This window comes from Aquarana catesbeiana, linkage group LG05 (assembly GCF_042186555.1).
Source record: "Aquarana catesbeiana isolate 2022-GZ linkage group LG05, ASM4218655v1, whole genome shotgun sequence".
In the NCBI taxonomy this organism is placed as follows: domain Eukaryota; kingdom Metazoa; phylum Chordata; class Amphibia; order Anura; family Ranidae; genus Aquarana; species Aquarana catesbeiana.
In genome coordinates, this window is record NC_133328.1 from 170,267,650 (window position 1) to 170,293,306 (window position 25,657).

Here is a 25,657-nt window from a genome sequence, read left to right on the forward strand (position 1 = left end):
TGGCCTTACAGCTGCATCCTGGAAACTTCCTCTCACATATTCCTGGATGCAGAACCAGGGTTCAAGGAAGACTTTAAGGAAGTAATGGGAGATGTAGTCATCTGCCCTTAGTAAAAATGGCCACAATGAGAATAATGGGAAGGAAAAGATAACGCAGTTATGCAAAGAATAAAAAGCCTGCAATTATTTATATGAATCTGTTTGTTGATTTGTATATAGAATACTTGTGCGCTGCTATGTATGTATTGAGTGATACGATTGCTCCTAAATTAAGTTTATATTGAAACAGCTGCAACCATTGAGTAGTGATCTCACACCAAAAAATTTAATAAATAGTCAGATAATGGTGCACTAATTCAACCTGTGAGTAAATACTATAAACAAAAAAAAACACATCTAGGTGAATTGCCTGCTCACCTCAGGAAAAGACCCAACGGGTCAAATCACGTCTTTGGTACATAGATCTTCAATACTCGTGAGAAGAGACAACCGCTGTATCCTGGGTCCTCTGCAGTCCTCCTTGCATACAATGGACCTGCCCCTTTAGAAGTTGCTCAGAGCATAAGAGAGGAATTCATAGCGCAATATTACTTAAATGTATGCATTTTTATTTAACATATGTGAAAATGCCCACTCACATTACCAACATCTTGTAACATCGCTTAAAATAAATTGTGCACCAAGAGCTTGCCTCCTCACTGCTTCTTCCAGGTATAAGAGACACCGGAAGTGACGTTATCATTTCCGTTCGATGCGTTGCGTCACTGGTCAAGTGACTTCTTCAAGGAAATGTAATCCCATGAAGAAGTCACGTGACCAGTGATGCAACGCATCGGGTGAAGCCGGTGATGTCACTTCCGGTGTCTCGAATACCTGGATGAAGTGGTGAGGAGGCAAGCTCTTGGTGTACAATTTTTTTTAAGCGATGTTACAAGATGTTGGTAATGTGAGTGAGCATTTTTACATATGTTAAATAAAAAACGTATTATATTTATGCAATATTACGCTATGAATTCCTCTCTTATGCTCTGAGCAACTTCTAAGGAGCAGTTTCCATTGTATACAAGAAGGACTGCAGAGGACCCAGGGATACAGTGGTTGTATCTTCTCACAAGTATTAAAGATCTATGTACCAAAGATGTGATTTGACCCGTTGGGTCTTTTCCTGAGGTGAGCAGGCAATTCACCTAGACGTGGTGGTGGTGGTTTTAAATCACTGTTTATTAATTGCTGTGTGGCACACATTGGAGCAAGTTATTTCCACAGAAGAGTTTTTCAGCTTTATTATATATTTTTGGGACTCTATCACCTGGACTGTTTTATCACAGTTTTGTTTTCATATAAGGGTGTGATTTACACTATATTATATGTTTTCCATACCTTCATAATATTATGCTGAGGTACCAGCAGAGGCAGGTCTGCATATGAGTGCGATTTAGTTGGTCTGTTTGTGGATTGCCATTACTAAACATTTTTAAAGGTGCCTTGTCATGTTTATGAAAAGGGGAAGTTCCTCTTTAAACTTTTGAAAGCTGGAAGCTGCTGTAAACACAATGCAGTAAGGCATTGGTGAGAAACATTGTTTTATCACATTATTTCATGGTCTACATAGTTTTACTTTATATAAAGTAACAGAGGATGACAAGAAAGAAATATAGATGTATTGTCCTCCACAGCAAAGAAAAAAATCACATTGAAATAAAGGGAATGGAACAGATGATAACCTAAATATGGTTCTTCTACTTCATAAACAACCTAATCTGATTTTGCTTTGTGATACAGTTGACTATGGTCAGATGATCTTGTTTTAAGCAACATGAAATCTCTATATATTATAGCAGTATATGCTGTATTATAGCAGCAGCTTATCCCAAAATACTAGAAAACCCAAGTGGTTCCTACCTCAGTGTTTTGGGTTGAAACCCTTAATGACATCATGAGAATGGAACAAGTCAGGCAACAAGTCAAGACAGATAATAAATAAATAAATAAAGAGAAAACCCTGCGAGCCACAAGGATATATTGCCTCAATAATAGAAAAAAACACACCTAGCCGCCTGCGTAGCACATGTCTCATACACCGCGCATCATAATGAAGAAATATAAATACGCTGCGCTAAAAGTGTAAGAAATGTGACACCAATAGTGTGCGAAGATTATATATCCCAAACAAAATATACTATAATCTATAGTATAGTATACTATAGTATATAGTAATACTATATAATACTGGATGGTGTTATACCGTTTTAAAAGGTTTATTGAAATAAAAGCATTCCCCACAATGGGGTACTCACAGATTCAGGGTGCGTCAGTGCACCAGCCTCACAACAGCCTCCTATATGCGAGTGTCAAGCGCGGTGAAGTGTGCGTCACATCACTCTAAGATAGAAACCTCTGTGCTCCGTCCTGGTATTACACCATCCAGTATTTTCTTCTCATTTTCTTTATTGTGGAACTACTACCTGAGCTGTACACCTGGATATCCATACAGAGCCGTGGATGGGCTCTAAAAGCGTCTTTTGACTTGGCGTCACAGCCGAGTCACACGCTCTAAGGTGAGCGGCTCTCCCTGGGGGGGGGGTCACTGGAAGCACACTGGAGCGTGGTTTTGAAGTACACATTTCTTGGAGCATGTCGGATTTGATGGACAATTTTAATACCTACATTACACGAACACGAATCACTGGTTATATAATTTTTGGAAATTGTTATATTTCACCTAAGTGTGGCACTTGGCACTTTTTGATTGAATATTGCACTTATTATAGCTACTGTTGTATTTTCACTGCACATGGCACTTTATGTTTATAATCATACATTCAATGATTCATATATTTTTCACTGATGTTTAGTGGTATTTGTTTGCATATCTATATTGATTTAACAGTTCCACTTCTTTATGTTTACTAATGAGCAGCGAGAATACTACACGATAATACATTTTTTGTTTATTTTCTTTTAGATTATAGTATATTTTGTTTGGGATATATAATCTTCGCACACTATTGGTGTCACATTTCTTACACTTTTAGCGCAGCGTATTTATATTTCTTCATTATGATGCGCGGTGTATGAGACATGTGCTACGCAGGCGGCTAGGTGTGTTTTTTCTATTATTGAGGCAATATATCCTTGTGGCTCGCAGGGTTTTCTCTTTATTTATTCCATTTTATATATAAGAACCCTTCCAAATTTACAGCCTACTTCCCAACTTGGCCTTCCACCTTTGTGGAAGGAGGAAAAAACAGAACACATTTTAGTCAAATAGCTATGTTTATTTTCCTTCTTGAATGAAGCTGTAACATTGTATCACTTGATAGTCATATATAGAACTACCCGTGTTTAATATTAGATAGCTTTGTCCTTCTGCCTAGCAGCCTTAACCACTTGCCGACTGCCTCACACCGATATACATTGGCAAAGTGGCACAGGTGCGCAAAACTTTATACCCGTACGTCACCCTGTCATCAGCGGCGCGACTCAATATCCACTGGTGGCCCGCGATTGTGGCACGGATAGGCAGAATGGGGAGATGCCTATATATTTAAGGCTTTTCCTTGTTCTACCTAGCAACATGACAGGAAACTACTGCTCCCAGTGATCGAGAGAAGTGGTCTCTCTCATGTGCTAGTGAGCCCACCCCCCCTACAGTAAGAACAAGCTGAGGGAACACAGTTAACCCCTTGATCGCCCCCTAGTGTTTAACCCCTTCCCTGCCAGTGACATTTACGCAGTAATCAGTGGCTATTTTTAGCACTGATCGCTGTATAAATGTCAATGGTCCCAAAATAGTGTCAAAAGTGTCCGATCTGACCGTCGCAATGGTGCAATCACGATAAAAAAAACGCAGATCGCTGCCATTACTAATTAAAAAAAAAATTATAAAAAAAATGCCATAAATCTATCTCCTATTTTGTAGATGTGATAACTTTTGTGCAAACCAATCAATATAGGCTTATTGCAATTTTTTTTACCAAAAATATGTAGAGGAATACATATTGGCCTAAACTGAGGAAGAAATATGTGCTTTTATATATTTTTTGGGGATATTTATTATAGCAAAAGTAAAAAATATTGCTTTTTTTTTCAAAAATCGTTGCTCTTTTTTTGTTTATAGCGCAAAAAATAAAAACTGCAGAGGTGATCAAATACCACCAAAAGAAAGCTCTATTTGTGGGGAAAAAAAAGCTTCGATTTTTTTTGGGTACAACATCGCATAACCGCGCAATTGTCAGTTAGAGCGACACAGTGCCTTATCGCAAAAAAGGGCTTGGTCAGGAAGGGGGTAAATGCTTCAGGGGCTGAAGTGGTTAAAATGTATAAAGCTGCACACTCTTTTAGCACCGCCTGTTTTTTTTTTTCAGTTTTTGTGTACTGTAGGTCAGATATCAAACTTTGCTCTGTAGTTCAACTCTAAATATTTCAGTTTAGCCTGGAATTGTTGGCATTATATTTTCACTTTTCACCTTTTATTTAAAAACTTACAACAAATGCACCTTCAGAAATGATTGGAAACGGCAATTTACAATCAGATAAATGCAGGCTTTTTATTCCTTGCATACCTTATTTTTCTTTTCTTCACTGTTCTTCTCATGGGGCTGTTTTCACGAAGGGCAGATAACCTCTTAATCCTTGGAACTTTGGGTCTGCCCCATGGAATAAGTGACAGTGCACAGATTTTGAAGTTAACAGACAAGATTTCGCAGGAAGTCTCTGGTGATGTAGTCTTTCCAGGATGTAAGATTATTTCATATCAGCATCCTGATTTTTTTAGTGAAAGGGGGAAAGGTCTACTTTGGTTACGCCGTGTACAGAGAGGGGTCAGATTAATAAACCTGGTCATCTTAAACATGTATTGTAATGTATATAAACCAAAAAATCCTGTTTTAAAGTAAAACTATAGGCAAAACTTTTTAAAAAATTTTTTTTGGATAGAGTAACGGAGGGTTATAACCTCCCTTTTTTTGCCATCTGTGTCCCATCTGGGGGATTTACCTTCACTTCCTGCCTCATAACCAAAACAGGAAGTGACAGGAAATCCTTGCAAATGAAGGGAATGTACTAATGAACGGTTCTCCTAAGTATAATCCCCACCCAATACTTAGTTCCCCACCACTGCGCCTCGGAGAGTAAACCTCGATAATGACTATCACCGGTTGGTATAGCCTAACTCTAGCTGCCACTTAGTGTGTATTATATAAACATAAATATTTAAATCTGTGACGTGTCACTGGTGCAATACACCCCACGTGCAGAAATAAATCGTGGCGGTCCCTACAAAAATATTCCCACCTCTTACAGTGAATTACCTAATTTAGTGAACACCTCTATTACAAGTGTATCCTAAAAAAAGTCATATCAATATAAATATAAATATAAATGAAAATAAAAACACACAAAACAAAGTACATAGAGTGACTAAGTGCCAATACTGCTCTTATAATTTGTATCAATCCCTGTGTAGTGACAACACAAAAAATGAAAATTGCAAACCTTTTTTTAGGATACACTTGGGGTGTATTGCACCAGTGACACGTCACAGATTTAAATGAAGGGAATGCCTTGGGGCCCCCCAGGTCACCAGAACTAATGTCCCCATTGGAAGATTTCCCATCTATTACTTTTCTGGGGACAACCCAAAATTTGGCATTTTCTTTTACTTTCACTTTCAATGATAATGGTAAAGAGGACAATAGAGAGGGTGAATCTTCCTAACTGGGGCAAAGACTGTAATGTAAAGTACAACTCTCCTAGAAAGTGAACAATCTATTTCCTTTTAGTAAATCAATCCCTATGTGCCTCTGTCTAGCAGAGCTATTTGTGTATATTAGGTCAGGTCAAAACGACTATAATCCATGAGAAGCCAGATTCAAGAATCTGCTCACTACTATACAAGAGAAGCAAAATCAAAAGAAGAGGTATGTACATAGGGGATGATTTACTGAAGGCAAATAGGCTGTACACTTTGCAATGGAAGTTGCTCTTTGCCAGGAAATTTCCCCCAGATCCCAATCAACTTGGTGAAGCTCTGCTGACTTCCATCATCAAATCATTTGTGAGCAAAAATGCATTGTTTTAATTTTTCTTGTATGTGATTGGGTATGCTTTGCAAAGTGAAACTTTATCACTTATACCAAGCTCTGGGGCAAAGCACGACTTCACTTCCGAAATGAACAGCCAATTTACCTTTCGTAAATCAACCCCCGTGAGCTGCATAAAAATATAAATTCTCCAATAACTTTTAATTCTATCTTTATCTCTCGAGAAGGCAATGGGTAAAGCTGCAAGTACAGTAAAAAAAAATCCCCAAATGCATTGATTTTGGAGCAGATCCATGCCAGCTGGTATCTTGGCTGGCTTCTATAAGTATATAACATATAGTTATATATAATAGTTGGAGTCTGATTGGTTGCTACAGACAGCACATCTGCTTTTCACTTCTTTCAATTCATACAAATCCCTATTACTGTCAGTCTTTAGTTAACAAAGATTTACTTATGCTTCAAATAGTAAGGAACAGTTCAATGAGTCTACATCCATACTTTGTACAGCATAGTCTACAGCAATATGAAATCCAATGTACAGTCATGAAGTTAGTGAACTGTTTTATTATATTTAACCCTAAGAGACTACCATATTAAATCCTACCACATCACTGGGAATTGAAGAATATTTTTTCTAGGTCAGGCCAAAGAAGGGTTACATATATATTTATAGACTGTCTGAAAGATTAATGAGAACATTAATTGTGGCCTATAAATCCATAACTGTCATATCGCTTGGTATAAAAAAATGGCTTTGAAATAAAAATGGTAAATATGATTTCAAAACGATCGGAGGCAATTTAAAAGTGTTTCTTTAAGACATAATTGCCCATAGAGCAAATAATACAATAGAAAGCCCCAGTCTTTATATGGGAGGAACAGCTGTATTGAAGAAAAAGGGTATTAAGATTTTGTCAAGACAGTAACATGAGTCTAACAAATGACTCTGCTCTACATTACTATTAGTGAAAATGACTTTGCTCTATAAAAGAGTGCTTGCTAGAGCATATTTGTTATCTTTGGGCATGTTTTCTAGAATTTCACAAGCATACTGTACTGCACTTAGATAACCAAGCCCCGAGTGTATACCATCTGTAAGCTGCCAATCTATTTGATTCTACGTTTACAGGTAGTGCAGATGTAAGGAATAAAACTAGTCATATTATCTCTCATAACTTTAATGATGAACTCTTGCAGTTAGTTTAGTATTAAATGCAGGGGCGGCCCGTCCATTAGGGGAGCAGGGGTGGCGCTCCCCCTGTCCTTGCCGCCCCCTATATGCATAATGGATAGATTCATGCATAGCATAAATCTATCCACTGCTGCCACAGCCGCCCCCTATTCATATGTTTGCCCCCTTTCGGGACGCCGGGCATATGAATTACAGCAGCCAGGTTTTTTGGTTTAAGCAATGATTAGAGCCATAGGCTCTAATAGGCTTCAAAATAGGGTGGGCTCGGGACACTGAGCATTGTGTCTGAAGCCCACCCAGGTGTGTTGAATAAAATTCCCTGTTGCAACACTGATCCTCCTCCTGGCCAATTGGGAAACAGGTATGAAACCTGTTTGCCGATTGGCCAAAACGAATGCCTAGTGCCAAGAGAAGGAGAGAGGAAACACTGCGGAAGCTTCTCCAGGAGAGGATAGCTTTCCCTGAGCCTGCTACGCTCTCACTGCTCGCATCCAAGGTAAGGACAGCGGGTGGTGGTGGGGGAGTGTGTTAGTGCTGCGGAGGGGGGAGTAGTGCCACTCCACCAGTGGACCAGGGGGGCTGTTTGCCACCCCCCAAAAAAACCCTACCAGCCGCCACTGATTAAATTACATCACATCATGCAAACACTAATGAATAGGAAAATAGCTGGAAAAGACATGCAATAGGCTTGATGCACAAAGGTGGCACAGATGTAATCCCAAAGTTAGCATTTCACCAGTCCACATCAAAAGATACCTTCATAGGTACCAGAACTAAAGATTGCCTTTACATCTGATATGCTTTCTTAAACACATTACAACAATAAAAAAAAACAGCATATGTGTTCTACAGAACTTTTTGTATTCAGAATTTTAGAATGCCACCAAAACAGAAGCAGAATGAAAGCTAAAAACCTAAAAATGCGAAACAAGCTTCCTATTTTTAAAAGACACATGGGGTTGATTTACTAAACCCAAATACAATGTTAATTTTGCAAGGGTATTTTCCTAGAGCTTAGTGAATGAGATGAAGCTCTGCTGACTTCCATTAACCAATCTTGTGCAAAAATGCATTTATTTTCCTTGCATGTGATTTGGTATTCTTTGCAAAGTGAAACTGCACCACATTCACTAAGCTCTGCAGCCAATTCTCTTGCAAAGTGCAGCTTCCCTTGCAAAGTGAACATCCTATTTCCCTTTAGAAAATCAATCTCATGGGAACAGATGTAAACACCTTTCTTGTGAATTCCACAAAGGCATGCAGCGAAGATGTAAACCTTACAGTTTGCTGACACTTTCTAGGATTCCTAATATCCATAGTTTTCCCATCATTTGTATCTGTTTCTGCATATGTGCTGAACATAACCGCCTTCTTACAACAAATTGCTTTGTTGTTCAGGATATAGAGTAGCTGCAAGTTCATACTTGTTATAAGTTGTTTTAGAATTGTTGAATGCTGGTGTTCACACCTGAGAATTCAAGTCTCATACCTTTAAACTCCTTATGGACCAGAGCAATTTTTACATTTCCACTAGGGGCCTGTCTGTTTGGCAATAACTTTCGCATTACTTAAGATAACGAAGTAATATACCGTATATACTCGAGTATAAGTCGAGATTTTCAGCCCTTTTTTTTGGGTTGAAAGTGCCCCCCTCGACTTATACTCGAGTCAGCATGTGATATTACCATTCGGCGGCCATTCACTGTTCAAAAGCTGCATCTCCTCCTCGTCTGTGATAGGCAGAAAACTCAATTTCCCAGCAGTCAGTGTACAGCCTATCACGGACATTCTCTCATCCTCGTCCGTGGTATGAGGATGAGAGAATGTCCGTGATAGGCTGACCGCTGACTGCTGGGAAATGGAGTGTTCTGCCTATCACGGACGAGGAGAAGGTGCGGCTTTTAAACAGTAGAATGGCCGCCGAATAGTAATATCACAGGCTGATCGGTGCAGAGCGGCACACAGAGGATACAGATCGCCACAGGGACACATGCACAGGACACAGGTAGGTGACACATGCACACATACACAGGGACACATGCACAGGGACACATGCACAGGACACAGGTAGGTGACACATAGATAGGGACACATGCACACATACATAGGGACACATGCACACATACATAGTGACACATGCACAGGGACACATGCACAGGACACAGGTAGGTGACACATACACAGGGACACATGCACAGGGACACATGCACAGGACACAGGTAGGTGACACATACACAGGGACACATCCACAGGACACAGGGACACATGCACAGGGACACATGCACAGGACACAGGTAGGTGACACATACACAGGGACACATGCACAGGGACACATGCACAGGACACAGGTAGGTGACACATACACAGGGACACATGCACAGGACACAGGGACACATGCACAGGACAGAGGGAGGTATACATCTGCAGATGGGCATTGTTGACCCTCTTTTTCCACTTACAGTACTGTAGCTGCTGCATTTCTCAGCCTAGTCTTATACTCGGGTCAATACGTTTTTCCCAGTTTTTTGTGGTAAATTAGGGCCTCGACTTATACTCGGATCGACCTATACTCGAGTATATACGGTATGCATTTGGGTAAGTTTTGTAAACCTGGAGCTGAGATTAACCAGAGCAGCTGTGTTTAGTAACCAATCAGCTTCTAGCCTCAGCTTGTTCAGTTAATTTTTAGGGGAAAACTAGGCATTCTTTGGCAATACTCTTTTGAAATATAATTTCATGTCCTATGGAATCTATAGACAAAAAGAAATAAACAAATACAAATTTGGACCAATGTTAGTTTTTTTTTTTAATAAAGTAGTTTTATTGTAAATAGAAACAATGCATTTTATTCTATAACGTGCCTCTTTTAAAATGGCACTAAAATAATGTTCTTGTAAAAAGCATGGCAAAGTTATTTGCAAACAAAATAATTTTTTTTTTTTCAATTTTGCATATTTTTTTATAACAAGCAAAACTAATGAAAAAAACATTGGTACAAATTAAAAAAAAATAGAAAATCAGCCAAACAAAAATTACTAGCTAGGGGGAGAAAGGAAGGATGTATTAAATTAGAACTAACTCTGGGTCAATAATGAGAATAAGAAAAAAAAAAATATTCACTGCTTGGATCTACATATGACTGAAAGAGTAAATACAAACAGTAACTTAAATAGTAAATACAAATAAACAATATATAGATTCATTGTATTTACTCAACGACACCTGCAGACTATCTGCAAGTGTCATGTTACAAAAGAGTGGCTTTAGTTTGACAGCTGCTCCTGCTGTGTAACACAAAGCAGTTACCGGCTGTCTTTATTGACTGAATGAGGGTAGGGGGAGCAGTTGCCTGTAAGAGATAAACCCTAAAAAATATGTTGACATTTTTTAGAATGGATTTATGTTCAGAATCCTTTTCCACAAAAATGGAACTTATGCTTTTCGGAACCCTCCCCCCCCCCTCCGGTGTCACATTTGGTACCTTTCAGGGGGGAGGGGGGTGCAGATACCTGTCTAAGACAGGTATTTGCACCCACTTCCTGGCTTAGACTCCTACAGGAGTCTATGCCTCTTCCAGTCCCTCCGCGCTGTCTCCTGGGAAACACACAGGTCCCAGGAGATACCAGGGACCAGTTACGACACACAGCGCGACTCGCGCATGCGCAGTAGGGAACCGGGAAGTGAAGCCGCAACGCTTCACTTCCTGATTCCCTCACCTAGGATGGCGGCGGCAGTTGCCGAGAGTCGAGCGAGTGATTGGTGTCGGCTGCCGATATCGCTGGACCCTGAGACAGGTAAGTGTCCATTTATTAAAAGTCAGCAGCTGCAGTATTTGTAGCTGATGGCTTTTAATATTTTTTTTTTAGGTGGACTCCCACTTTAAGAGTATCTAGTTCACTTCTTAAGTAGGGGTATGGGAGAGTGGAAACAAGAGTATTATTGGTTGCTACAAGCAATAAAAATAGCAATTCATACTAATTAAGTCTTGAGACCCAATGTGCTCATAATACTTTTGCAGCTACAACCTTACCTTACACTGATTAAGGATTACAATGCCAGAATTTTTGTAGTTTTTCTTTTTCATTCTGTACTTTGGATTTATGCATTCCCATTGCACCTATAATGAAAGCAGACAATTATAAGATAATTACTAAATCAAAAAGCTTTTTGTATGTTTTTATCAGTATCAAAACATTGCAAAAAAAAACCCCAAAAATATTTTATTAACCTTGATGTGCTTTTTACTTAATTATGAACGGCACATGGGCTGCTTCAAGTTAGGTTTGCCTTTTAGATGCAAAAAAATGGTACACAATCTTTAACAATATTATAAGCTAAATAAATACGATCAAACCTATACAAATCTAGTTAAAGTGGATGTAAACCCTTGCATACTGTGTACCCAATGAAGTGAACAGCCTCGGATGATACACAGGGACGAAACAAATCCTCCTACATATGTTTTACATGTAAATCTGCTGTCTTCAGCTTGCTATATTCTTAGAAAGTGAACATTGTGTTAGAATTTTTTCTTCCTGTTCCAGCAGTGGCATACACTGTGTGACAGCTGATTGAAGGAAAGGCACACACCCCTCCTCCACATAAGCAGAGGAAGATACTTGCAGAGCTGTGATGTGAATAGACCAGCCCTTTGCTAATCTATCTCTATGCCTCACCCGACACAAATTTCCAGCTTCTTTTATCTCCTGTGTCGGAGAACTTGTCAGAAGTTACCATGCTGATAACAGAAGAATGGAGCAGCAGAAAGACACAGGACTTAGGGCTTTGGAGAGAGAGAAGTAAACACTACAGATATATGTGTCCAGGTCAAATTTCATGAATCAGGTTTACATCCACTAGGAAATAGGCAGATCATGGTCAAAATAGGGTGTTGTTTTATTTTTTATTTTTTAAGACTGCTCTTAGTACCTATGGAACTTTATATATGCATAAAGAATGCATTCCGAAGCAAAACAGGCTGTTTATTACTAGGGATGAGCCGAACACCCCCGGTTTGGTTCACAGCAGAACATGCGAACAGGCAGAAAATTTGTTCGAACACCGTTAAAGTCTATGGGACACAAACATGAAAAATCAAAAGTGCTCATTTTAAAGGCTTATATGCAAGTTATTGTCATAAAAAGTGTTTGGGGACCTGGGTCCTGCCCCAGGGGACATGTATCAATGCAAAAAAAAGTTTTGAAAACAATCGTTTTTTCGGGAGCAGTGATTTTAATAATGCTTAAAGTGAAACAATAAAAGTGTAATATTCCTTTAAATTTCGTACCTGGGGGGTGTCTATAGTATGCCTGTAAAGTGGCGCTTGTTTCCTGTGTTTAGAACAGTCCGAGAGCAAAATGACATTTCTAAAGGAAAAAAAGTAATTTAAAAGTACTCGTGGCTATAATGAATTGTTGGTCCTGGCAATACACATAAAAGTTAATTGATAAAAATGGCATGGGATTCCCCCACAGTCGGAAGGGTCTGGTATGAATCTTAAGGGGAACCCCGAACCAAAATTTTTTTAAAAAATGCGTGGGGGTCCGCCCAAATTCCATACCAGGCCCTTCAGGTCTGGTATGGATTTTAAGGGGAACCCTCCGCCAAGATTACAAAAAATGGCATGGGGTCCCCCCAAAAATCCATACCAGACCCTTATCCGAGCACGCAACCTGGCAGGCCACAGGAAAAGAGGGGGGATGAGAGAGGGCCTCCCCCTCCTGAACCATACCAGGCCACATGCCCTCAACAAGGGGAGGGTGCTTTGGGGTAGCCACTCAAAATCACCTTGTCCCCATGTTGATGGGGAGAAGGGCCTCATCCCCATAACCCTTGCCCAGTGATTGTGGGGGTCTGTGGGCGGGGGCCTATCAGAATCTGGAAGCCCCCTTTAACAAGGAGACCCCCAGATCCTGGCCCCCCGTGTGAAATGGCAACGGATTTGTACCCCTACCATTTCACAAAAAATCTGTGAAAATGGTAAAAAAAGACAATACATGCCTTGGGACAAGTCCTTTATTAAAAAATAAAAGAATAAAACTGTGGGGGGTGGGGTCACCCGGAAACGTCATTGTGTGGCCCTGCCCTCAGTTATAAAAGAGCTGTCACCTGAGAGGCCGGTCATTACGGCGGGTGCCTCCCATGGAGGCAGATCGTAGGCGGCGTGCAGCTTTTTTTTTTTTTTCAGTCCGTCTGAGAGAGCGAAGAAGAAAAAGAAGACTTCATGGGACAGTTTTATTATTTTATTTTTTAATAAAGGACTTTTCCTAAGGCCTGTATTGTCTTTTTTTTTTACAATTTTCACATATTTTTTCTGAAATGGTAGGGGTACATTTGTACCCCATTACCATTTCACACGGGGGGGATCTGGGGGTCCCCTTGTTAAAGTGGGGGTTCCAGATTCCGATAAGCCCTCCGCCCGCAGACCCCCACAACCACCGGGCAAGGGTTGTGGGGATGAGGCCCTTCTCCCCATCAACATGGGGACAAGGTTCTTTGGGGGGCTACCCCAAAGCACCCTCCCCATGTTGAGGGCATGTGGCCTGGTACGGTTCAGGAGGGGGGCCTCTCTCTCGTCCTCACCTCTTTTCCTGTGGCCTGCCAGGTTGCGTGCTCAGATAAGGGTCTGGTGTGGATTTTTGGGGGGACCGCACACCATTTTTTTAATTTTGGTGCGGGGTTCCCCTTAAAATCTGGATTTTGAAGGGGACCCCCATGCCAGTTTTGTTTAAAATTTTTATGACAATACCATGCATATAAGCCTTTAGAATTAGCACTTTTGATTTCTCCCATAGACTTTTAAAGGGTGTTCCGTGGCTTTCGAATTTGACGCGAACACCCCAAATTGTTCGCTGTTTGGCGAACGGGCGAACACCCAATGTTTGAGTCGAACATCGAGCTCATCCCTATTTATTACATCTGGATCAAAAAAATGACTGTTATGAAACTGTCAAATAAAACCGGAATGCAGCGGTGGTTTAGGATGCAGGTGCAGCAGTAGCTGGGCTGCAGATAGAGCTCAGACTAAGCTGGGGTGCAGTAGAGGCTTAAGTTGTGAGTACAGTGATTGGAGACCAGACTGGGGTGCAGCAAAAGCTTGGCTGTGGGTGCAGCAGAGGTTTTGGTTATGGTAGCAGCAGTCACTAGACTGCAGATGCTGCATTAATCAGGCTGGGCTGCAGATGCAGAGAAGATCAGTTGGGGTGCAGCAGAGGCTTGGCTGTGGATGCAGCAAAGGTTTGGTTATGAGTGCAGGAGGGACTGGGCTGCAGATGCAGCATAGACCAGGCTGGAGTGCAAGGGTTGTGGGGATGAGGATGCAGAATTCAAAAAAACATATGTATATGTATAAACCACTCAGGGAGTGTTTATACACTATATTCGGGTGATGACAGTGTGATGATAGTGTGTCTTTTTTTAGTTTAAATAATGACACATTGGGGTTGATTTACTAAAACTGGAGCCTGCACAATCTGGTGCAGCTCTGCATATAAACCAGTTTTTTTGTCAAAGCTTAATTGAACAAGCCAAACTGATTGGCTACCATGCACAGCTGCACCAGATTTTGCACTCTCCAGTTTTAGTAAATAAACTTCATTGTATGTCACAGCTACGGCACTCCAAACCTGGAAGTGCCCATGGCCCCTGAGGGGGAACAAGGAGATGCTTTATCTGAAGTGTGGAAGGTTAATGACGCTACCCCATTCCCCCCTCTTCAGCTCCGAGCAGACTGGGGTGCAGAAATGGTTTAGGCCGAGGGTCCAGTGGTGACTGGGCTGTGGATGGAGTGGTGATCAGACATGAAAGCAGAAGAGGCTCAGGCTGTGAGTGCAGCAGTGGTTGAGCTGCAGATACAGCGGAGGCTTGGCATGGGATGCAGCAGTGGCTGGGCTGCAATTATATAGTGGAGGCTGGGGGGGGGGGTGCAGCAGAGGTTATGCCGCAGGAGCTCCAGTAACTGGGCTACAAATGCAGTGGAGACTAGGCTTGGGTGCAGAAAATTATTCTCTTGGGTAGTGACAACATGTTCAGCTCGAATTTAAATGGAGACTATTGTCATGTGACACATGGTGTAATGTGTGACTTGACTCGGCTGCAACACTTTGAAGCATGATAGGTGGGTAACTGTGACCCACAGTGTCCACTGTATTGCTTGTCACATATAGCATGGCCAGCATCATATAAAATTCTAATAGTGATATTTATGGTGCTAATTAATGACTCAAGTGAGTATATAAGAAATAACATTCCTCACGCCCTTACTCCAAATTGTTAAAAACGTTTTGAATGATTTCATAGATTCATATTAGTGATTTGATATGTACTGTATGGTCTGGGATTCCCTTGCTACACCTGGCATGCTGAAAGTCAATTAGTTTTGAAAAAGGACATTTTGTCCTACATTACTTCTTCACAAACCACAGCTGCCAATTTCCCCTTTTGCCCCAAAGCTCAATTATCGGTCTTGTGTAATGGATTTTCTGACTGAGGTAGCAGACAGACATGACAAACACGTATCAGGGAAATTCTCAGCCAGCTGTTCCTTTACCTCTAGAGAGGATCCCTCTACCTTCAGAATACCATGTACTTATTGAGTGTGATAAACCACATTGCCACATTGTCAATGTTATCTGTAACTTAACAGATTGAAACTCATTTAATTTACTGAATAAAGTGAGGTTGTGCCCATTTCTTTTATCTAATAAAGTGCAAGACAAATCCTTTTTTTTTTTTAATCCCCTGAAAATGTTTGTATAGTCAAAGTGAACACAGCTTCTCTTTATCAAAAGAGCTAAGTGAATAGAATTACTAGACCTTAATGCTGCTTAAAGAGTTTTTTTTTACCCTAACATTTCATATTCCTGATAGGCACTGCTTTTTTTTATTATCACAGAATAACAGTGGGAGGATTCTAAAGGGCATTAAACACCAGAAGTGAGTGCAGAGTTTCGGGGTGCCATGAACAGAGCGTAGAGTTCAGAAGTGCGCTACATGCAGAGTGCAGGTTTCAGGATTGCGCTATGTACAGAGTGCAGAGTTCAGGAGTGTGCTATGTACAAAGTGCAGGTTTTAGGGGTGCGCTACATACAGAGTGCAGGGTTCAGGAGTGTGATGCATGCAGAGTGCAGAGTTCAGGAGTCTGCTATGTACAGAGTGCAGGGTTCTGGATTGCGCTACGTACAGAGTGCAGGTTTCAGGGGTGTGTGACATACAGAGTGCAGGGTTTAGGGGTGTACTACATACTGAGTGCAGGGTATAGGGTGTGCTATGTGAAGAGTGCAGGGTTCAGGGGTGCACTACATACAGAGTACAGGGTTCAGGAGTGCACTATGTAAGAGTGCAGATTTCAGGGGTTCACTACATACAGTGTGCAGGTTTCAGGGCTGCACTATGTTTAGAGTGCAGGGTTCAGGGGTGCACTAAATACAGAGTGCAGGATTTAAGGGTGTGCTATATACAGAGTGCAGGGTTCAGGGGTGCTCTATGTACAGATTGAAAGGTTCAGGGGTGCACTATGTATAGAGTGCAGAGTGTAGGGGTGCCATGAACAGAGTGCAGAGCTCAGAAGTGCACTACATGCAGAGTGCAGGTTTCAGGATTGCGCTACGTACAGAGTGCAGAGTTCAGGGGTGTACTATGTACAGAGTGCAGGTTTTAGGGGCATGCTACATACAGAGTGCAAGGTTCAGGAGTATGCTACATGCAGAGTGCAGAGTTCAGGGGTCTGCTATGTACAGAGTACAGGTTTCAGGGATGTGCGACATACAGAGTGCAGGGTTTAGGAGTGCACTACATACCAAGTGCAGGGTATGGGGTGTGCTACATACAGAGTGCAGAGTTCAAGGGTGCACTACATTCAGTGTGCAGGTTTCAGGGCTGCGCTATGTTTAGAGTGCAGGGTTCAGGGGTGCTCTATGTACAGAGTGCAGGTTCAGAGGTGCATTAAATACAGAGTGCAGGATTCAAGGGTATGCTACATATAGAGTGCAGGGTTCAGTGGTGCTCTATGTACAGACTGCAGGGTTCAAGGGTGCACTATGTACAAAGTTCAGAATGCAGAGTTCCACCTCTCCTTAGCTCTTACCTCTGTACCACTCTCCCCCCATGCCACACTTCTGCACACTCATCCCTCCACTGCTCCCATCTCCCCCTTTCCCAAAACTTCCACGTATCCAACTTTTCAAAAACCACTTGGCCTGGCTCTACTTTTACCTCCCCGCTCTGTAGATGGCTCTGCCACTGAGTAAACAGGAGCCAGCAGCATTGAAGTTATAAACTGCAAGAGGTGGGGTAAGAAATGTAACAAATAGTTTACAGGGGAATTTTATTGTGCTCAATGCATTAAGCTAAAGAATGCTAAGGGTTTAATACTACTTTACATTAAAGTGAAAATAGCTTTTTTTATACTGTATTTGAACATTCTCTCCTCCTTTAGAAAATCAACCCCACAGACCCTTGTAAAATATTTAAGGAAAGTTTATACAGTAAGACTATTCACATGCAGCTGGGGGCAGTAAAGGCAAGCAGTTGGCTGGGTTTTACCTCTCCCTGATTGCCGACCTGAACGCTGACATTCAGCTGCTCATGGCTGGACAAATGGCAAATACTAAACAGCATGTAATTTTTGGTGAACACGACAAATGATCTATGGGGCTGCACCATATATTGCCCCATCACCACTGTCACATCCACCATGGATCACTCTTAAAAGGGCACTGCTCATGTGAATGAGCCCCAAGAGTATTTTTTCTAGCAAATAAATGGAATAAAATACATTTTAAGTGACAAATGTTTACTGAAAAAAGTAAACGAAAAAGTGATCATTTTGATCAATAAAAATATGATCAACAAAAAAAGTGGTAATTTCTACATCATTGAATTGATCCATACACCACATGATGTGCTTGCAAATGCAGTTTTATGATCCATCTATTTGATTTCAAATCAATCCTACAAAACTGATCATTCCATCAAATGATTGAATCATATATCGTCAGTATAAAATTTGCCAAGTGTGCTTGGTCAGTTGCGCTAACCGTTAAAAGATACATTTGTTAGCATCCCAGGTGATGTTAAAATTTGGCCCAACCTTTGAAAAATAGATCCTGGGAATTTAGGAAAGTGTTTACAATACACTAACAGGCTTCTATAGGTTTAATCCAGAGAATATGCAGTACATGCTTGCAAGATTATAGTGACATATGGTTATCCTACCTGCCTTCCTTCCATGGCTCCTCTCATTTCTTTAAACGTTGAAGTGAACTCTCCAATGAAGTCATGTTTTCCATTAGAATCCCAGTCCCAGACTATACACTAAAGAGAACAAATATTAACATTAGTACTCATGACATAGTAGTATACATACATAAACTAACTACTCATGTAACTTAATAAGTTCAAGTAGCAAACTACAGTCCAAACTGGGTTCTACCTCTAGGAGAACTACAGTGAGGTTAATGTAGGATATATTGATTCATGTACTGTGAGTATATTGAGTGTTACTTAGCAAACACACCCACTTTCATTAAAACTAGCTTTCTATGGACAGGAAAGGAAGGGTTAGACACAGAAAAGCACATAATATAAAGTTATGTTACAATGTACATATAATATGGTGTTAAAAACTCTACTAGGTTATTTTTTTTTGTCATCTGTGTACCATTGGGGGAATTTCAATTCACTTCCTGTGTCAGAGAAGCAACAGAAAGCTACAGGAAATCTCCCAGTACAGGGACTCCCATTTTAGACAGTTATCCCTGGAACAAATGTCCCAGTTGGAAGATTTGTTCCACCTCTTGTTCTGGGGAAAAATCTATAATTTTCTCGGTGATAATAGTCACCAGTACAAATTGAGATGTGCATCTCCCCAATAAGTGCATTGACAGCAATAAAAGACAAACTGACATAGGGTACAACCCAGGGACTTTACAGGACACCATAGCAGAAATGTAAATGGGCTGCAGACAGAGAAAATACAGCTTTGTATAACACCCTGATTACCATGGCAGGTGACAAAGGACTAAAGAGGACATGGTGGTGGTATTGAGGTAAGTACAGATCTATGGAGGGAAGAGGGAGGGGGCTTTTTTAGTCAGGGGGCTAAAGAAAAAAGATAAGTGTACAGTGTTTAAAAGTAAACTTATTCTTTAAATGGACCATGGATCAGAATGGGACCAAATGCTATATGGATATGTTCTTTGCAGGATTTAACTATGATTTTTCGTATGTGATGATACATCTTCTTTAAGGGTCATTTTATACCAATGGACTGCAGTAATCCACACTGGAAGCCAAGACATCTTGTACACAGGTGTGAATTGCAGCACCCCACAATGCGTGGTAATGCAGTATCGTGCATTAAATTGTAGTGCATTGAGAAAATAATACATACACCTTTTTGGTGTGTTAGGCAGCCCAAAACAACCCAACAAGACCTGTGTCTGTAACTGAAAGACAGTTAATTTCTAGTCCATTTACATGACTGCTGAGAAGCATAGGCTAATTTTTAACCAACTAATACACCAATACCTTGCCCTCCCCCAAAAAATACACGGAAGCCCATTAAGTTGGAAAAGGGGCAAAACCACAGCTTTATTGAACTTTGCAAAAGTACCAACTTTCCAAATGTACCAAACAACAATGTCGGTCACCAGGGCTATCTTTAACGCAGGGCAAAGGGGCATCTGCCCTGGGCCCAATCTTTTTTGGGGGGCCCAAAGCATTGAGCCCGCGCTACCCGCGAATTGGGGTCCCGATGACGGCTTTGCAGGGTGCACAGAGGACACGGGAGCTGTGTTCCCGAGCTAGCCCAGCAGAGAAGGGGCGGGCTGGGAGCTCCACTGACGGTCTGACCCCGCCCCATGCAGCCTGTATGCTCGGAACAGAGCGGCTGCAGTGAGAGCAGTGATTGGAGTGGGAACGTCCGTGGATGCTCTAACCCCGCCCCATGCCTGTATGCTCAGAGGGAGCAGTTGTAGTGAGACAGAGAGTGGAAACCCCGCCCCTGGACCTCTGGCTGTATGCAGTTAGCTCGGATGGCCAGGTATGTCCTTACACCCATAAAATGCCTGACTGCTGAAACCCTGTGCTGTGTTATTCAACTGAAAAACTATTTCCTTCCTCTGCTGGGCTTTGACAGATGACACCATCTAATGCAGAGTCAGGCAGAGGAAGCTTTCATCTGTCACCTCTTTGTTTGCAAATGACAGCAGCAATCGGCTGAATTTAACCTGAAGTCTTGAGATCTGATATGACTGAGTAGATTGATTCCCTGCAATACTGCACCCCCCAACCATTTCCTGACACCTTCTATCCACAGCACTGGTCCCATAGTAGTACCAATTTAATGGGAATACTACATTTACTGTAATACTAATATATATATATATATATATATATATATATATATATATATATATATATATATTACTGTAGGTGCAAACCTAATATTCATTCTGCATTTTTGACCTGTTTATAAGGGCACTAAAAAACAATAGTGTGTTTTACTGCTCTTTTTCACAATGCAAGTCAAGTCTAGGTGCCCAAATTTATAAGCGCAAATTAGTAAAAGTACAGCAACAATTGCAATGAAATTCATAGCCGTGCTTGTATTGCAGGCTCACATGAGTGTGCTGATGTTCATACACTGTGTAAGCTTGATCCCTTGAGCTGATCTGTTAAAGCTTACAATGCATACAGTACAACCCTTGTTTACACTGTGCAATGAATATGGGGATAATGTTTGGTACTTTATATGCAGATAAGGTGAACTAAGTAACGTGCATACTAAGATTTTGCTGTAAATAAACAAACTTATATGACATGTGCTAAAATTATCAATAAGGTATGCATAATGCAAAAGGGGTAGCTCCAAATAACTTTATGCTGTGCTCTTATAGAAAATAAGGTATATAAATTTGGGTATTCATCATTACCTTTTGCATTATTAAACCACAGTGATTAAATTTTACACCTGTTTGCCAAAGCATGCACGTATGCATATGCACTAGCATCCGAGAAGCACGGAGTATGACCTAACCTAACCAGAAGTCCCCAAAGATTTTTTAAATGTGTACAGTATACAGTGTATATATATATATATTTATGGTTGGAGCCCTATGTCCGGTATGTACATGGATACCACTTATAGTAAAGATAGGACTTAGCATCGGAAATGGACCTGAGAGTGTGGACTTAGCTTATGAAATGGACCTGAAAGTGTGCCTTGGTCTAATGGCCGGTATGCCAAAATAAGGGGGCATACCCTGGTTTAAGAAATGATTATTCTGTAAGAGAAATGAATGAAATGAATAGTTTGAGAAATGCTGTGAAATGGGGATGGGAGGGTGGGTATCGCGCACAGGAAACCGACAAGCACCACAGGTGAGCGGGCTGCTTAAGTACCCCCCGGGCTCCTCCCATAAATTCAGGCCACCATACTGGCCTTCCTACTTATGGTTGGAGCCCTATGTCCGGTATGTACATGGATACCACTTATAGTAAAGATAGGACTTAGCATCGGAAATGGACCTGAGAGTGTGGACTTAGCTTATGAAATGGACCTGAAAGTGTGCCTTGGTCTAATGGCCGGTATGCCAAAATAAGGGGGCAAAAACATTCAGGTAGGGTTATGATTTTATTGATTTTCAATTATTTATTGAGCCAATTTGGAGAATGCCTGTGCCATCTCTGTTTGTGGGTTGGGGATATACCGGGCGAAGCAGGCTGACTTCCACCTGCCCAGTCTTTTGATGATGTGGTCCGGAACCCCGTGGCGGGATGCCGCGGAGGCTGCTCCGATGCGAAACGAGTGTCCGGAATACTGACTAGGGTTAAGATGAAGATTGCGGAGAAGTATTCTTATGTGTTCCACAAACTGAGAGGCGTTTAAGGGTTTAACTGGGAACGGTAGAAGGGGACTGCTGTCTGGTTGTTCAGGCAGGAGTGACAGGAGCCGGTTGAGTACGGCGACTGGACACCAGCTGTTGTTGGTTTTGAAGAGGTGAATGTTCGCTCCTGAGCCCGTTTGCTGGGTTTTAGAGACCTCGAGGTGCAGGATGAAGTGGTCTTGGTATCTAAGTAAGTGTCGTCTGCATAGTACTCGGTCTGTGGGTTTGTTAGAGGTGAATTCGCCAGGGCGCATGAACCCATAGTACGCTAGATATATCGCTGCTTGTAAGACCGTGCTGCGGAGCAGACCGAATGGCGAGGTAGCCAGAATAGTTGACATGTCCCTAAAGATGGGTCCCGTAATGGGCAAGCGCTTAGTGCTGATGACTGGTTGTTGTTTCTGGATTCCCCTTAAAACGGCTCGTATAGCGTGAGATGAGAATAGTGAAGATTTCGTGGGGTCTTCAAGCGCCATAAAATGTTGAATGCCGGCTAGGTATAGCCGGATGGTATTGTAGGATAAGGCCAACTGCGTGTGGCAGTGTGCAGTGAAGGCCAGTACCTGCTTGATATCTGTTGGTCCTTTACGGCAGGACGTGAGGAATTTGTTAAAGGCCTTCCAAGCTGTCTGGTAGGCTTTAAGTGTGTTGTAGGAGAGGGAATGATTTATGAGTTGTGTAGCTCCGTGTAAATGTTGATCTAGTCCAGGGTCAGTTGTGACCAGACAGGGATAGGGGCCGACATTGGATCGGCATCGGGAACCTGTTTGAAAAAGGAGGAATAATTGAAACGTGACAATGCGTCAGCTGCTGAGTTGTATCTGCCGGGAATAAATGCACAGTGTATATTGAACTGATGTTGTAAAGACAGTTGTACCAACCTGCGCAGGAAGGACATGACTGCTAGGGACTTGGACCTGCCTTTGTTGATGATGTCTGCCGTGGCCTGGTTGTCGGTGCTAAAGACTACAGTTTGTCCTGTCCAGTGGTGGCCCCAGAGTTGTGCGGCTGCCACTATGGGGTAAAGCTCAAAGAGGGCAGATGTTTGGGAAAAGCCGGGTATCAATAGTATCTGTTGAGGCCAGGGTCCTGAAAACCAATGATGGCCAAAAATTGCCGCGAAACCTGTGGAGGCTGCGGCGTCCGTTACCACCTGGGGTGAATGGACCGAAACTATAGGTATGAATAGAGATATGCCATTCCAGGCGGACAAGAATTCCTCCCACATGGATAGGTCCGCTATGGCTGCGGAGTCTAAATTCAGAATCTGATCAGGGTCTTGAGTTTCCGACAGAAATCTGAGTAGGCGTGATACAAATGTGCGGCCTTGTGGAATAATTCGCATAGCGAAGTTGAGCATACCCAGGAGGGACTGCAACTGTTTTTTGGTACAGTCCTTGGTGTGTGTAAACTCGTGAAGGACTGCCCTAATGCGTGTTAGTTTGTCGAGGGGGAGACTGGCTTGCATTGCGCAGGTATCCAAGCTGACCCCGAGAAAAGTGATGCTATTTGCTGGGCCATCGACTTTGTGCTCGGCAATAGGAACATTGAGGTTTCCAAAAATTACCCTAAGTTTGTCGAGATCTCCTGGGGGCTTGCTGGGTGGTTCTATCAGTAGGAAGTCATCTAGATAATGGATGACTTCATGGCATTGACCCTTGTGTAATAGTATCCAACCGAGGGACTGGGCGAACGTGTCGAAGAGCCACGGGCTACTCTTCGAACCGAAGGTGAGCTTTGTAGCAAAATAATATGCTTCCTTCCACTTGATGCCATGCCAGCACCAAAGGGATGGGTGGATGGGCAGGAGCTTGAAGGCATCCGAGATGTCGGCTTTGGAGAGCCAGGCGCCTGTGCCTGCTTTGATGATCGCTTGTATTGCCATGTCCACGGAAGAATATTTTAGGGAAAACTCCTCGGAGGGGATCAGGGAATTGAGGCTGGGTATGTGGGAAGAATGAGGCGCAGACAAGTCGTACACCAAACGCAATTTATTTGAAAACTTGCCCTTGACAAGCCCAATAGGGCTGACTCTCCATGTGTTGAAAGGGGGGCAACTGAAAGGGCCTATCACGTAACCTCGATCCACCTCTGCCTGTAAGAGCTGATCTATGGCTTGTTCGTCAATGGCTGCCGAACGAAGATTGGCACATTCGTGGGTAGTGTGGGGTAGTGAAATGAGGCCGGTGTGAAAGCCTGCTGTGAAGCCTTGGATAAGGAAGGTGGCCAGGGAAGGGGTGGGATGTGAAGTGAGATACCATCCTAACCATAAGAGGTTGATCCGGCTTAGTCACGCCTTCTTGTGTTGCTTGACTTCGCACAAAATCCTAGGGTGTGCTCTATGACATAAGGTGCAGAGGTGAAGTAGACGGCACTGACTGAAGTTGCAGGACCCCTGATTAAAGTTATTACAGATGGCTGCCCCTCCCACGGTTCGGACTGGGCGTCCGAGTTTGTCCACCTGAGGCGTTGGTTCAGGGATCGGCTGACCCTGTACTGAACCTGAGGTAGAGGGAAACTCGAAAGGCCGTCTGGTTGCCGTATTGGCGCACCAGGTGGCAGTGTGGGTGGAAGACTGGCAAATCGCACACAGAGGTGAGCGTAAGCCGGCAAAGTGGCGGCAGAAGAGCTCTGTATCCATGAGACTCCAATCTGTCGTGATCTGGAACTGTATGAGTCTGGCCGCGGCCTTGGCTGAAAAGGAACGATGGTAGTCGTAAAAGGCAAAACCTCCGTACTTGTGGCCCAAGTCTACCACAGTATGGAGATACAAGTCCAGCTCTTCCCGCCTGCTAGGGGTGGCTGAGCACAGGACATCTCTGAACATGCCAAAGGCCAGGGTAAACTCTGAGACTGTTAGCTTGCGGTTCAATCTGGGGTCTTTGGCTTTAAGGACCACTGATATGTCACCCCAGGAGTAGGCTTTATTTTCTGCCAAATCATGCACGGAAATGAGGAGAGAGGCCAGGTTGACGTCCTTGCCGTCCAAGATGTCCTTCCTGATACTGGTTGGGACCAGGTGGGAGGGGTAGACAATATGGCTCGAGCCTGAGGTACCTGCAGGAAGAGGTGTCAAGCTTTGAGTTGCCGTTGGGTCGGGGACAGCCGTGGCCGGTCGGGCCTCCAGAAGTGCAACCCTGGTTTGGACGTTTGCCACTGAGGTGGATAGAGATGACACCATCATGTGTAACTGTGAAATGGCCGATGATATCGACTGAAGGGATGCCTGTTGGGTACTGGGTCCTGCTGCTGGTGGGGGAAAGAGGAGTTTGAAAAGCTCGCCTTTCCTCGCTGTGGCGGGGAAGGGGACACCTCTGCGTCTGAGCTCTGCCGTCAGTTTGGGGATAGTCCATCCCCTAAGGGATTGCACGCTGCCGCTTTCTGAGACTGGAGAAGGTGACAGAGGGGCCGTGAGGTCTTCGCTGCCGGTCTGAGACATAGTTGCTCTGGTGAGGATTCTCTTGAGCTTTTATTTCCTGGTTGACTGTAACCTATTAGGGGTGAGATAAATTTCAAGTTTTTTTTCTTTG

The 25,657-nt window shown here is 42.6% G+C and overlaps 1 protein-coding gene across 1 annotated transcript in view; it reads right to left on the reverse strand.

Moving 5' to 3' along the window:
• CPNE4 (copine 4) overlaps positions 1 to 25,657 on the reverse strand; it is a 568,794-nt gene that overhangs the window by 96,170 nt on the left and 446,967 nt on the right. The window contains exons 8-9 of the mRNA XM_073630343.1: positions 18,454 to 18,552; positions 11,270 to 11,356 (exon numbers count right to left, since the gene is read on the reverse strand). Coding sequence (XP_073486444.1) covers positions 11,270 to 11,356; positions 18,454 to 18,552 — 186 coding nt within the window. The remainder of the gene's footprint in view (positions 1 to 11,269; positions 11,357 to 18,453; positions 18,553 to 25,657) is intronic.